Source organism: Eptesicus fuscus, chromosome 23, assembly GCF_027574615.1.
Source record: "Eptesicus fuscus isolate TK198812 chromosome 23, DD_ASM_mEF_20220401, whole genome shotgun sequence".
NCBI classification, from domain to species: domain Eukaryota; kingdom Metazoa; phylum Chordata; class Mammalia; order Chiroptera; family Vespertilionidae; genus Eptesicus; species Eptesicus fuscus.
Genome location: NC_072495.1, coordinates 28,842,619 through 28,855,941, shown reverse-complemented (window position 1 = coordinate 28,855,941; position 13,323 = coordinate 28,842,619). Strand labels below are relative to the sequence as shown.

General features: G+C 54.8%; 1 protein-coding gene across 1 annotated transcript in view; it reads left to right on the top strand.

Moving 5' to 3' along the window:
* Window positions 1-13,323, top strand: part of GOLGA3 (golgin A3) — a 32,648-nt gene that overhangs the window by 8,404 nt on the left and 10,921 nt on the right. Inside the window, exons 4-15 of the mRNA XM_028133627.2 lie at window positions 309-421; window positions 1,839-2,491; window positions 2,907-3,018; window positions 3,295-3,601; window positions 4,808-5,010; window positions 6,744-6,881; window positions 7,506-7,667; window positions 7,940-8,308; window positions 9,376-9,453; window positions 10,366-10,629; window positions 11,387-11,481; window positions 11,922-12,138. Coding sequence (XP_027989428.1) covers window positions 309-421; window positions 1,839-2,491; window positions 2,907-3,018; window positions 3,295-3,601; window positions 4,808-5,010; window positions 6,744-6,881; window positions 7,506-7,667; window positions 7,940-8,308; window positions 9,376-9,453; window positions 10,366-10,629; window positions 11,387-11,481; window positions 11,922-12,138 — 2,711 coding nt within the window. The remainder of the gene's footprint in view (window positions 1-308; window positions 422-1,838; window positions 2,492-2,906; window positions 3,019-3,294; window positions 3,602-4,807; window positions 5,011-6,743; window positions 6,882-7,505; window positions 7,668-7,939; window positions 8,309-9,375; window positions 9,454-10,365; window positions 10,630-11,386; window positions 11,482-11,921; window positions 12,139-13,323) is intronic.

The window sequence follows — 13,323 nt, the reverse complement described above, 5'->3', positions numbered from 1 at the left end:
ACCGACTTTTGAGTTCAGTTCTTCTGTTACTAAGGGGCAAGTTTGCCCGTGTCCTGTTGTACCCTCTGGATGCTGTAGGGACCCCAGCCCTGGGCATAGCCAGAGCATCTTTTATCAGACAGGTCCTGTTGGCCACCAGTGTCCAGGGCTCACTTTTTTTTTTTCATCTGGAAGTAGGCTTTCAAACTAGACGGTGTGCATTGTTTAGAAGCTAAATCCTGTTGTTAATTAAAATGACAGCCACGCTGCCATTCTGTCCTTTGTGCCCTGTGCTTTCTGAGTTTCTGAGCGGCTGTTTCCCCACCCAGGCTCAGCAGAGGCCCCGCTGCCGCTGGAGAAGGAGGAGCAGGTCCGGCTTCAGGCTCGGCGGCGGCTGGAGGAGCAGCTCACGCAGTACAGGGCGAAGCGCCAGCAGGAGCGCGTGAGTCCTGCTCTCGAGCAAACGAATGGGGAACTTGTGTGTAACAGGCCATGATCAGTCAGACCGAGTTCCAGGACCTGCCTTTACTTCTCTGTGCTTCTCGGGAAGGTCTTTCTCTCATTGGTTCCCACCCTGGGGGAATTTCCAGCAGCGCCCTGGCTCCCGCCCCGCTGGTTCTTCTTCCCTTGAAACAAGCACATTTCCGCCTTCAGTCTGCCGTTTGGAGAGACAGCCCTTGGGTGGGCAGCATTGCTGTCTGTGCTTGAACAGCCAGCCAGTCCTGGGCCTCCAGGAGAAATGGTGTTTACACTGCTGGGGATGCCTCGGGGAACTCTAGAGCAGGGGTGGGAACTTCTCTCTGCCCGGGGCCATGTGGGTATTTATAACATCGTTCCTGGGCCATACAACATTATCACCTTAAACATGAGCCTGCTGTCTTTGGTCAGCCATTTAATTACGTAACTCACCCCTAATGCCTGGGCAGGGCCAGAACAAACGATTTCACGGCAGACATTCCCCACCCGTGCTCTAGAGGATGAGCTAAAAATAATAAATTTATAAAAATATGTAATTATTAAAGCAATTAGGGTTCAGGAATTTGGTTTAAAAGTATGAGTATTAAAAATCAAGCCCTAGCCAGATTTAGTCAGTGGATAGAGCATCAGCCTGTGGACTGAAGGGTCCCGGGTTTGATTCCGGTCAAAGGCACATGCCCAGGTTGTGGCTTGATTTCCAGTAGGGGGGCGTGCAGGAGGCAGCCGATCAGTGAGTCTCTCTCATCATTGATGTTTCTATCTCTCCCACTCCTGTCCTCTCTGAAAGCAATAAAAATATATATATTTTTAAAAAATCAGTAATTATCCTAATAAAACCAATTATAATATTAGTGGGAAAAGATAATATTTATAACGGAAAAGATAAAGTATCTAAGCATTAGATTAAAATGGCAGAAAAGTGGTTTAGAATCTAGATGAACACTACGTAACTTCCTTTGAAAGCAGTTACGAATAAGTGGAGGGAAATAGCTCATTATCCTCAAAGTAATTATACTTGTAAGGTAGTTCTCATTCAACAGGACTGCTTTTTATAACTCGAAGAAAGTGTAAGGCTTATCTCAAAGTACAAGCATGGGAGTGTAGCCAGGGAAGTGCTGTAAGGAGGAGTGAGGAGGAAGGACTTGCTGATAGCTGTTTTTAATTGTAAAGAAGTCACAGTCGTTGAAGGCATGTGCTTGGGCGGTCGCTGGTGACGCGGGACAGTGAGGCTGCAGAGCACAGCGGGCTGGGGTGGAGGGGGCACACGCGGGGTGCTTGTTTGTCCAGGGGGAAACGTCGTCCTTGCATCCTTTCTGGGTGGCACATCTTGAATGCCGTTGTCAATTTCAAACATAATCATCGTGCCTTCCTTTCCTTCTCAGTCCAGCCAGCCTGCAACTAAAACGAGACCTTTCAGCACACTTGATCCTGAGCTTATGTTGAACCCAGACACCTTACCAAGGGCCAGCACCGTGGCGATGACGAAGGAGTACTCCTTCTTGCGCACCAGTGTGCCTCGGGGCCCGAAGGTGGGCAGCCTAAGGCACCTAGCACATTCTAAGGAGAAGAAAAGTTCCAAATCAAGCAAAATTCGGTCCCTGGCTGATTACAGAACTGAAGACTCAGATGCTGGGAATTCGGGTGGGAATGTTCTGGCCACAGACTCCGCTGGGGGCTCCCTGAAGCAGAACCGAAGCAGCGTGACGTCAGTGGTGTCGGAGGTCAGCCTGTGCCCTGAAGCCGATGACCTGGAGAACTCATCCCTTCCCGGAGACATGTCTGAGGCTGATGGGAATGAGAGCGACAGCTCTTCCTATAGTGGCGTCTCCACCCGGGGAGTGCGCGGCCTTCTGGTGAACAGCGCGGGCACGCGTGAAGCATCCTATGTGATCAACGGCCAGGAGATTGCCTCCAGTTCTCTGGGCCAGTTCCCGTCCATCACGGATGTCCTCCAGGCCGCTGCAGCTGAGCACCGAGACCGGGGCCCAGAGGTCAATGGGGAGACACGGAGCCGGACGGACAGCATCTGCAGCAGGTGGGCGCTGTGCACACAGGGCCCGCTCACCAGTGCAGTGGCCACACCTAACTCATCCTTAGTCCTTCACATGTTAAGTCTGTCTTTGTAAAAACGGAATTAGAGCTGCTCTGCCATCGTCTGCAATGCTAGGACATCCTGTCTTCCAGCGTTTATTTACTTAGACCTGCCTCTAGACGGGCTCAGGTGCTTGGCTCACCTCTCCACACGGAGCTCCAGCGATGTGGGGCTGAACATGCCCGACTGCGGGCGAGTGTTTCCTGGCAGCTCTCCACTGGGATCCTTGTACTTGTTTATTTTAACCCTTCGGGGAGAATAGCAAGGGTGTGTGAGGTTTGGAGAGTATGGACACATGTAAAGGTAGTGGTCACTCGTGTCCCCACCACCTGATCAGAGTTTGTGCTTTTTCCTCCAGCGTGTCCATGGAAGGGTCTGTGGCTGAAACGCATGATGAGATGCTGCAGGTTCTTAAAGAAAAAATGAGACTTGAAGGACAGCTGGAAGCCTTAACCCAAGAGGCTAGTCAGGTAAGGGGGGGTTTGGTGAACACGTGGTGTGCCGTGTGCTTCCTGATCGTGGGTGGAGTTCACTCATCTTTATGAATAAGTTGCAGTTCCGCCTTCTCTGGGGTGATTGTCATGTCAGACCCCTGGATAGTTGGGGAAACGTGGCACTGTCGTGGAGAGCTCACCTGTCGACACCTGCCTTTGCCTCACTAGTTGGTGTGGCCGCCTTCTGAATGCACAGGGTGGAAGGGACTTAATTTCCTGACAGTCAGTATGGCTGTTTGACGATCTTTCCAGGCACTTAAGGAAAAGGCGGAGCTGCAGGCGCAGCTGGCCGCCCTGAACACGCGGCTGCAGGCGCAGGAGGAGCACAGCCACAGCAGCCAGCGGAAGCAGGACGCGCTCAGTTCGGAGGTGGACACCTTGAAGCAGTCCTGCTGGGACCTGGAGCAGGCAATGAGCGACCTGCAGAACACGCTGGAGGCCAAGAACGCCAGCCTTTCGTCCTCCCACCACGACCTGCAGGTGGCAGAGGAGCAGTACCAGCGCCTCCTGGCCAAGGTGGAGGAGATGCGGAGCAGCATGCTCAGCAAGGACAGCACAGGTGCGTGTGGGGCCCGGGGCTGCGGGGCTGGCCGGCGGCGGGTGCACCTCGGAAACCTGCCCTGAGGACCGACCTGCTGTCATGTGAACGTGCTGTGGGTTGTGTTCCCTTCTGATTTGCACACAAGGTGCCCACTTTTCTGCATGCGCATGGGGGTGCCGAGGTCTTAGGGGTTGGCCTTTCCACTCACGCTGCCTGTAGAGTCCATCGTGGTGGGGCTGGAGCCGCCTGCTTGTTCCACAGAATTGCGGGTCTGATTTAAAATACGTAAAAACCTACCTTACGTTCAGCGGTGGTTCGGCCTGGATCCCTGTGGGGATCGATCACCGTGGAACGAGATGTGGAATAGTGGATCCAGGGAACCTGGGTGGCAGGCCATACACATAGCACCTGGGGGTGCTTCACAGGACACCCAGTTCCCAGACGCCCACTCAGGGCGCCTCGGCCTCGGCCGGATGTCAGACCCTCCCGTGCAGGCTGCTAGATGAGCTTCTGCTGGCAGAGCAGCCGCCTGGGAACTGGGAGCGGCCGGTGGGGCTGCTGGAAGGGCCATGTCTCAGCGTGTGATACTAGGTGTTAGGGCTGATGGCATCAAAGGAAAAGGGACAGACCGCTGTCACAAGGGCTCTGTCCTGATGCTGAAACGCACCAGCTGAGAAACAGCACAGTAGACTTTTCTAGTTTCAGGCATTCTGTGATACTCAGTCCCTCAAGAAATTTACAAAATCCAGAAAGTTCTGGAAACAAAAATAATCTTATAATTCTGGGTTGCAAGGCTTAACCTGACTAGAGCTCATTGGGCAGCGAACAGACCTACACTCACATGAGGCTCAATGACATGTTTTTGCATTTTTTGCTTTTTTGTGTGATTTGCTATTTTAAAAGAACCTGACACGCTGTGGTGTTCCTAAGTGTGAGGGGGCTGCGATGTGTTCAGTGGAGAAAAGGTGTGTGAGGGGAGCTTCGTTCCACCATGAGTCGTGGTGCTCATGGGTCATGTAGGCGACAGACACGCACGACAAGGACCAGTTGACGAAATGTCATGGCCAGAGCCTAGCCCTGTACCCCCAGGAGCCGTAGCTTAGCACCCAGGCTGGGATGGGCTGGGTCCCTGCTCTTCAGCGAAGCCGAACGGACCTGGACGTCCGCGCGGAGCTGCAGGCTCCTGCTGTGGGTGCTCTGAGCACGGTGCTTTCTTGCTTCCAGTGCACGACCTGCGGCAGCAGATGACAGCCTTGCAGAGCCAGCTGCGGCAAGTGCAGCTGGAGCGCACGACGCTCACCAGCAGGCTGAAGACGTCCCAGGCGGAAATCGCATCTCTGCAGAGCGTCCGACAGTGGTACCAGCAGCAGCTCGCCCTGGCCCAGGAGGCCCGGGTCAGACTGCAGGGCGAGATGGCCCACATTCAGGTATGGCCCACGAGCACCAGGCAGCTCACCTTCAAGTCCCATGTGAAGCCACTGCTTTTCACTAAATTAAAAAGACGGGCTTTTAGAGTTCACAGATGCATGTTTTAAAAATCTGCTAACCACTCACATATCCCACACCCACTCTACACAGTAAGCATCTTTGTGACCAGGGGGTTTCAGCCCCTAGAAATGCCCCTCTCTGGGACATCCTGTGTTCCTCGCTCTGACTGCTGACGCGTTGCCCTGTGAGGGCGCCTTCCGTCCTGTGACCCCGTCTCACATCCACGTCCGCCTGGTCTCTGCCCTCCCTCCTGTGACGTTGTTTCTGACATGCACCGAGCGCGCGTGGCTTCCCGTAGCAGCTGGGGAAGGACCAGGTGCTCCTCCCTGTGCTTTGGTGAGGAGCCAGCACAGGTGCACGCTCACGTGGCCGCGCCCTCTGGGCCGAGCTCTGCTCTGGAGGACTCGGAACAGCCAGGAAGTGGCGGAAATGCACTTGGCTGCGAACCTCAGTGCTTTGGACGAATCAGGTTGATCATGAGGATGCCGAGTGGCGCCTCCTTCAGCCTCAGGCCTCTTTTTTCTCTTTTAATTTTGCTGTATTTCTCAAATAGAGGATGTGACGTTCTAATTCTGCCCAATGCTCCCTTTTAAAAAAACTGGAGTCTACACATGTACAAAATAGAAGTTTTCTTAAATTTCCATTACACGTTTAAGCTGAAGGACCACACAGACAAGCATTGGTTCTGCTTACAATATATTTAGAAATAACTCATTTTACAAGTTAATAAAGAAGCTAGATTTATGCAAATGACCAAAGTCAGAAATGGAGTTGGAAGATAAAAACTGGAACAGTCCAGGGAGTGGCAGTTTGAGAAATGTAACGGCTTTTTTTTTAAATCCCCCTGGGGCCCAGGCTCAGTGTTTCTTAATTAGGGTGTTCACTGCCTTGCCCCCTTGTCCCAGGAACATAGACGTGTTTTCGGGTCTGTCCAGCAGGGAGGAGAGTCAGGGTGGTCTTTATTCTGTCGTTCCCTCGAGACACGGTCCCAGCACATGGCGTCTCCCTTGCTCCGGCACTCCCACGGAGACCCTGTCCTCAAGGGGTGTTCCTATTGGATCTGGAAGTGACGTGCTCCAAGGTCCCGGTGCAGACATGTGTCCTCTAGACTCCTTTCCCGACCCCTCCTCTGGGCTCCATTTTCTCCAGGAGACAGTGGTCAGAGGAGGCCTGACTGATGGCCGGGGTCAGACCCTAGACTGGACTGCCAGTGTTATTTCTCGGGAATGGCTGGGTCAGCCTGGTGTGTCAGGACAGTCAGACACTGACATGTGTCTGGTCACAGCTGGTCAGTTCACCTGAGGGGCAGACCTCCCGCGCCAGCTGCACCTGCCGTCCAGCTGAAGGCCCCTTACTTTAGGGCTTACAGATGCACCTTCAGTGGGAACTTCTCTGTAGATCTCACCACAAACTACACATTCTCGGGAGAATGACCACTGGCTTCCGGGCTGCCGGCCTGCCCCTCTGAGGCACACAGAAACCCCTGGCCCTGGCCCTGGCGTCAAGGTGGCTGGCAGGAGGGTGGACAGGGAGGCCTGTGTGGTGGGCTCCAGAGAGCCGCCCCTCGGGGCCACCGCTGGGCAGAGACCCTCACACTGGTTGTCTCGGGGACAGGCTGGTCTGCACTTGTACTTGAATTCCAGCAACTTCCCACCTTACTTTTTCTTTGCAGGTTGGACAGATGACCCAGACGGGCCTCCTGGAGCACCTGAAACTTGAGAATGTGTCCCTGTCGCAGCAGCTGACGGAAACCCAGCACAGATCCATCAAGGAGAAGGAGCGCATCGCCCTGCAGCTCCAGGGCATCGAGGTGAGGCCGCACGGCCCGCAGCCACGGCCTGTAGGGGCTCTGTTTTTGGTGGTGTGTGTTTTTGGGTTGGGCTTTTTTTTTTTTTTCGGCCACTGGTCAAGAATAAGAAAATATACAAATACATATGTACATGTAAACACGAATATTACACATACATTTGTATGTCTTCTGAAATATGAACAACCTGCCATGGTGCGATGTGCGGACTCAGTCCCTCGCATTCTCACTGAATGGTCAGTGGTATCTCCTCTCCTCTGACCCTCAGTGGCCTGGGTCCTAGTGCTCAGCCCGGTGGAGGGGGGTGCTGGGCAGAGCGTGGGCAGGGAAGAAGGCTTAGTACAGTGCGTGTGTGAGAGCATTGGAGAGTCTAGCAGTGGTAAGTGCTCTCGTCTTGGAGCACGCAGCCTGCGCCACTGTTCAGCCCTCCGGCACTGAGGTGCGGCAGTGAGGGAGAGGGCAGCTGCCTTCCACCCCGGTGGCCCTTGGCTCCTCTGTGTGCAGGTCGTGGACAGACGGTGATGTGGATGGGCCTGGGCCTCTCACCACGTAGTCGGTTTTCGTGCTCAGTCTGTTGTGGCTGTCAGGTTATCCTGCTTTTTAAAACGTACTCTCTTCTGGGCCCAGGCTGACATGTTGGACCAAGAAGCTGCCTTTGTGCAGATCCAAGAGGCAAAGACGATGGTGGAGGAGGACCTGCAGAGGAGGCTAGAGGAGTTTGAGGAGGAGAAGGAGCAGCTGCAGAAGATGGCGGCCTCAGCAACAGCCCTGGAGCAGCAGCTAGAGCAGGCAAGCACCTGCCACAGCCTCGCCCGAGGGCCCGGGCCGCACGCTGGCCTCCTGTGGCTGTCCTCACCGTGAGCATTAGTGCTGGTCTGTGTATCGAATTCATTTTAATGTCGCATCGTCAGAGCTGGTGCTTCTGTGAGTGTTCTTGTCTGCCAGACCTTTACGTTCAGATGGCTGCCTGCACAGTGCCCATGCAGATATTCTAAAACCCGAACAGGGAAGCAGTGTCAGTTCTGGAGCGGACGTCATACTGAGTCTAGTCCCTTTTCCAGGTGAAGTTAACACTGCACCAGCGAGACCAGCAGCTCGCAGCCTTGCAGCAGGAGCACCTGGACCTGCTGAAGCAGTTCACCGCAACACAGGAGACGCTGCAGGGCCGAGAGCAGGCCCTCGGTGACCTGCAGGTGCGCTATGATGAGCTGCAGGCCCGACTGGAGGAGTTGCAGGGCGAGGCCACCTCCAAGGACGACACCATCCGCTTCCTGCAGAACGAGAAGATTGTCTTGGAGGTGGCTCTGCAGGCGGCCAAGAGCAGCGGGGAGGAACTCGACAGAGGAGTCAGAAGCTTGGAAGAAGGTGCTGAGGAAACGTCAGAAATCTTGGAGCAGTTGAGACAGGAATTAGCCGTCAAGTCCAGCCAGGTAACGAACGCCATTTGCCCTCATTTTGTACGCATCCCACCCACGCATGTGAGTGTCAGTGCTAATGGCTTGGTTCTTTCTCTGAACCCCTTGTTTTGTAAAAGGAACGTGTGTCCAGGGCTGGGCCCTGGGCTTAGCTGAGGAAGGACCCACTCCCGCTGGTGGTGGGCTTCGGGCCTGCTTTAGCCACTGGGTGCTATGAGCCAGGAAACAGTCGTTTGGATGTGGAAGTAACCGGCCAAGAACACAGTTTCTGCCCCCAGATGACAGGCAGCTCAGACGGGGAAAGCTGTGTGGAACTTCTGTCTTTTCCTTCCTGTGTGCCTGAGTGGTGGGACCCCCAGGACACAGTGGCAGGACAGTTGTGTCAGTGGGTGAAGTGGGCAGACAGCCTGAGTGTCTGGGTGTGTGAACCTGACCTAGCACCCACACCGGGGAGCCTTATGCCAACAGCTGGCATGACTGGATGCAGGCGAACGTTAAAAATACGGACAGAGCAAGGAAGCTGCAGGGTGCAGGAAGTAGGGTTGGTATCAGGGCATAATTTTGTCTTCTGATTCCACCCCATAAGCAACAGGACGAGAAAAAAATTAATGACATGTTCCTTTTGGGGAGTAAAATCAAGGGAGACTGTTTTCTCTGCAGACAGTGACCAAGCTAAGTTACTTTCTAGGACCGATGCGGAGGCAGTGCCTCAAACCAGCAGGGCCGTAGTTACAGGAATTGTGCGGATTCTTTTGATAAATTTGAGTTTGAGTTTACTGACTGTCAGTAAGAGGGACATCAGGTGACACTTGGAAAGCTCTGGAGGAGACATTTGTTGGTTCTAGGCATTATTGATCATGTCTGAGTTTCACCTATGTTGTTATTAACCAAGTCGCTGGTAGCTACACCTTGGATTAAGATGATCATTCTAAAAACAGTGCGTAGGCAGTGGTGGTGGCTTTCCTGTCTCACTGGAAGCCGCCTTTCCCACCCTGACTTGGGGACTAGCGCGCACGCCTGTCCCTCATGCACAGGGCCCTCCCGGAGCCCTCAGTGATGCTGTGCACGCCTGTCCCTCGTAGGTGGAGCACCTGCAGGAAGACGCCAGCTCTCTGAAAAAGCAGATGCAGAAAATAAAGGAACAGTTTCTTCAGCAGAAGGTAAAGTTGAGTTGTTGGTGTTCTTTATGTGAAATAAGGGTGTGAAAACAATCTTGTAAGTGGTTCAATCACTTCACTAGAAGAAGTTGATCAAGAGCAAGGTAATGTCTAGATGCCTTCAATTTTTTTTTTTTTATCCTCATCAGTGGATATGCTTATTGATTTTAGAGAGAGGGGAAGGGAGAAAGAGAGAGAGAGAAAGAAATATTGATCAGCCGCCTCCTTTCCACACCCCGACCAGGGGTTGAAGCCGCAACCTAGATATGTGTCCTGACCAGGAATCAAACCCACAACCTTCCGGTGTGTGGGACGACACTCGACCAGCTGAGCCACCTGGCCAGGGCTAGACTCCTTCAGCTTCTAAAGGCACTTGCTTGACTCTGAGGCATGCCCCTCCCCCTCCCATCTTAATGTCTCCAGAGTCAGGTGCATCCACAGTGCACCACACACAAGCTGAGTTTCTGTTGAACGTGCTTGAAACAATGCCACGTGACCCAGCGTTGACATAGGTCATGGTGCACGCGTGGTGTATGTGTGTGAAGCCCATCCGTGTGGGAGGGATGAGGGAGCGTCGCCAGCCCAGGGTCTGAGGAGGGATGGCCCCTGAGGGAGCGTGCAGAAGGGCGTAGGCTTTAGCACCAGGGACAGCCTGTCAGCCAGGAGTGCAGCTCGGAGAAGGAATTGCCAGAATCCCAGAGGAGACAGGTGGTTAAGGCGCCAGCAGCCGGCGTGACACCTCCACACTTTGCCCAGACTTGTTCAGGAGCGAAATAAAGGGGTGTCTCGGTTGATGGAGTCTTTGGTTTGGCAAAATAGGTTATCTTTAGCCCGAGGTAAGTGGTGAGCATGTCTGTGTAAGCCAAGTGTCCCCTGGGCGGCCCGCCCGCACTGGCTGCAGCTCCTGTCCTGCAGGTGATGGTGGAGGCCTACCGGCGGGACACCGCCTCCAAAGACCAGCTCATCAGCGAGCTCAAGGCCACCAAGAAGAGGCTGGACTCGGAGGTGAAGGAGCTGAGGCAGGAGCTGATGCAGCTTCAAGGGGACAAGAAGTCCGTGGAGGCGGAGCAGGCGCGCTTGCAGAAGGAGGTGTCCCGGGTGCAGCAGCAGATGGCGGCTCTCGAAGGGCAGCTGGAGTCAGTGCAGAGGGAGCGCGATGAGATGGAGACTCACCTGCAGGTATGGGGATGCGCCGACGGTGAAGGCTTTCCAGGCTGCAGCAGCTGTTTCCAGCTCTGGGCCGAGGGAGCTGGCGAGGGGTGTGGAGCGGTGCCGGGACTGGGGTTCATGTGCACAGGTCCCAGGGTTGAGGGGGGCCAGCGTGCAGGTGGGAGCTGGTGGAGCTGGCAGTGACGTGAGGCTGAAGTTGCCTGAGGGCAGGGAGAGCGAGTCCTGCTGGGTCTGAGGGGCGATTCCTGAGATGAGAAATGGGGGTCGTGTCAGATCAAGGCAGTTTGACGGGAGGTTTTTTAAAGTCCAGGAGAGGGCCAGGTGGGCAGATTGGCTGGAGGCTGGCAAGGTGAGAGATTTGAGAAGAGACTGTGTTGGAGCCAGGTGGGTGCAGGTTGAGCTGCAGGAGCCAGGGGCTGGGTATGGGACACCTGCAGCCGTGAGAACATGTGTCCTCATGGGTATGCTTAGGGCAGCGAGCGGGACCAGGAGGAGGCCAAGCCCCCTGAACCAGTTCACAGTCACTCCTCCGGGTGCTGGGGCCCCACGAGGAGGGAGTCCTTCCCAGTATTCCCGTCCTCGCTCTGACACAGCAGCTTGGGACACTGGGCCTCTCTGAAGCTGCCATTTGTAACAAGGCACAACTCTGTCAGGGCCTTCAAAGCCCACGTGCTCGAGGCAGCCCTGAAACGGCCTGTGGGCCTGGAGTGTGCCGGACGGGATGCGAGGAGACGGGGCTGTGCTCACCGGTCTCCCTCCTGTGCAGGCTCTGCAGTTCGACAGGCAGCAGGTGGCTGCACTGACGGAGGCCAACAAGGGGCTCCAGGCCCAAGTGGAAGAACTGCGGCAGGAAGCCGCCAGGTGAGCACGGGGCCTCTCCTTTCTGCTTGTCTCTTCATCTGAGTTTTGTGTCCTGCACTGTGCTTGTGTCAGCCGCGACTTACGTGTGAGCCCACGGTCGGGCTTAGTGCTCTGTCCTGTTGGGTTAGGAGCATGTGAACAGCGTTAGGAAGAGCTGGACGACAGCACGGGAATACGTGTGGGTGGAAGCATAGAAAACAGGTGGCTTGGGTTCGAGCTGGTGTGCTCGAGCACAGGCCCAGGGTCCCGGTTCAGGTGCTGGCAGGTGGCTGCTGGCAGGGTTTGAGTGCAATGCTGCAGAGGCTGCCAACACTAGCCTCGTCTGCTCACTTTATAAAATATTGGGAGGGTTCTTGAATCAGGGGTGCAGGAGTGGGGGAGGTGGAGCTGGAGGCAGTAAGGGAGACTTGAGACGGCCTATCCCCTCCGGCACGCCCCAGGGCCATTACCGAACAGAAGCAGAGGGTGACACGGCTGGGCTCGGACCTGAGCAGTGCTCAGAAGGAGATGAAGAGCAAGCACAAGGCCTACGAGAGCGCTGTGAGCATCTTGAGCCGCCGCCTGCAGGAGGCCCTCACCGCCAAGGAGGCAGCTGAGGCTGAGCTGAGCCAGCTGAGAGCCCAGGCGGCCGATGGTGCCAGCAACCTCACGCTGCACGTGCGTACCACGATTGCTCGGGTCCATCGCGGCTTCTCAGGGTGGGGACAAGGCAGGCTACGAGCATTTCCCCTGAAACCCTCGTAGAATCCTAGGAAAGGGGCAGAATGAGTGTGTGGGCAGCACTTCTCTGGGATTCATCGTGGTACAAACGTGACCAGGGATGTGATCTGCACACAGCCCTCTCACCAGGTCCCTGTGAACCTGTGAGGTGTGCGGGTCAGCTCTGGCGAGTGTGAAACAACCCAGAACAGCTCTTTGCGGGAGGTGGCATTTGACTGGCCTTGAATAAATGAGGCATTGGGGGGGACAGGTTGGGTGTCTCAGCAGAGGGTCCTGGGAAGGGCCTTGGCAAGCTGGGGTCAAGGTGTGTGTTGCACACTGACGGCTCAGGTGGGTGAGACCTTTGGCTCTCCTGTTGAAGGACAGTGAGGCCAGGAGAGGCTGCGATAGAAAGAACCAGAACACATGCAGGTGGCAGCATAGAAAACTGGGTTGCTCGGGTTCGAGCTGGTATGCTCAGCACGGGCCCAGCATCCAGGTTCAGGTGCTGGCAGGTGGCCTCATCCTGGAGGAATCGGGGAAGGAGGTCAGTGTCAAGAGCCCAAAGCCTTTTTAAAAACAATAGGTATGTTTTTATTGACTTGAGAGAGAGAGAAACATCAATCGGCTGCCTCCTGCATGCCCCCTACTGGGAATCGAACCACGACCTCCTGGTTCATGGATGAATGCTCATCCACTGAGACACACAGGCCAGGCCCAAAGCCTTTTGCTTGTAGATTATGTTTAAGATCAGGGGTCTTCAAACTTTTTAAACAGGGGGCCAGTTCACTGTCCCTCAGACCGTTGGAGGGCCGGACTGTAGTTTAAAAAAAACTATGAACAAATTCCTATGCACACTGCACATATCTTATTTTGAAGTAAAAAAACAAAACGGCAAAAACACCCGCATGTGGCCCGCGGACCATAGTTTGAGGACGCCCGTTTAAGATAATGGGAGGCTGTTGTCCCTGAGCAGCGTGGAGGATGGGAGGCAGGAAGGAGGGGGCTCCTGGCATGGGGCAAGGGTTGAATTCATGACATGAAGGCTTTCAGACTGGCTTAGGGCCCTGCCGGCTTGGGGTCTGATCGTTTTCTTTAATTTTTGCTACTTGGAGTGAAATTCTTCCTAAGTAAATTACTGTG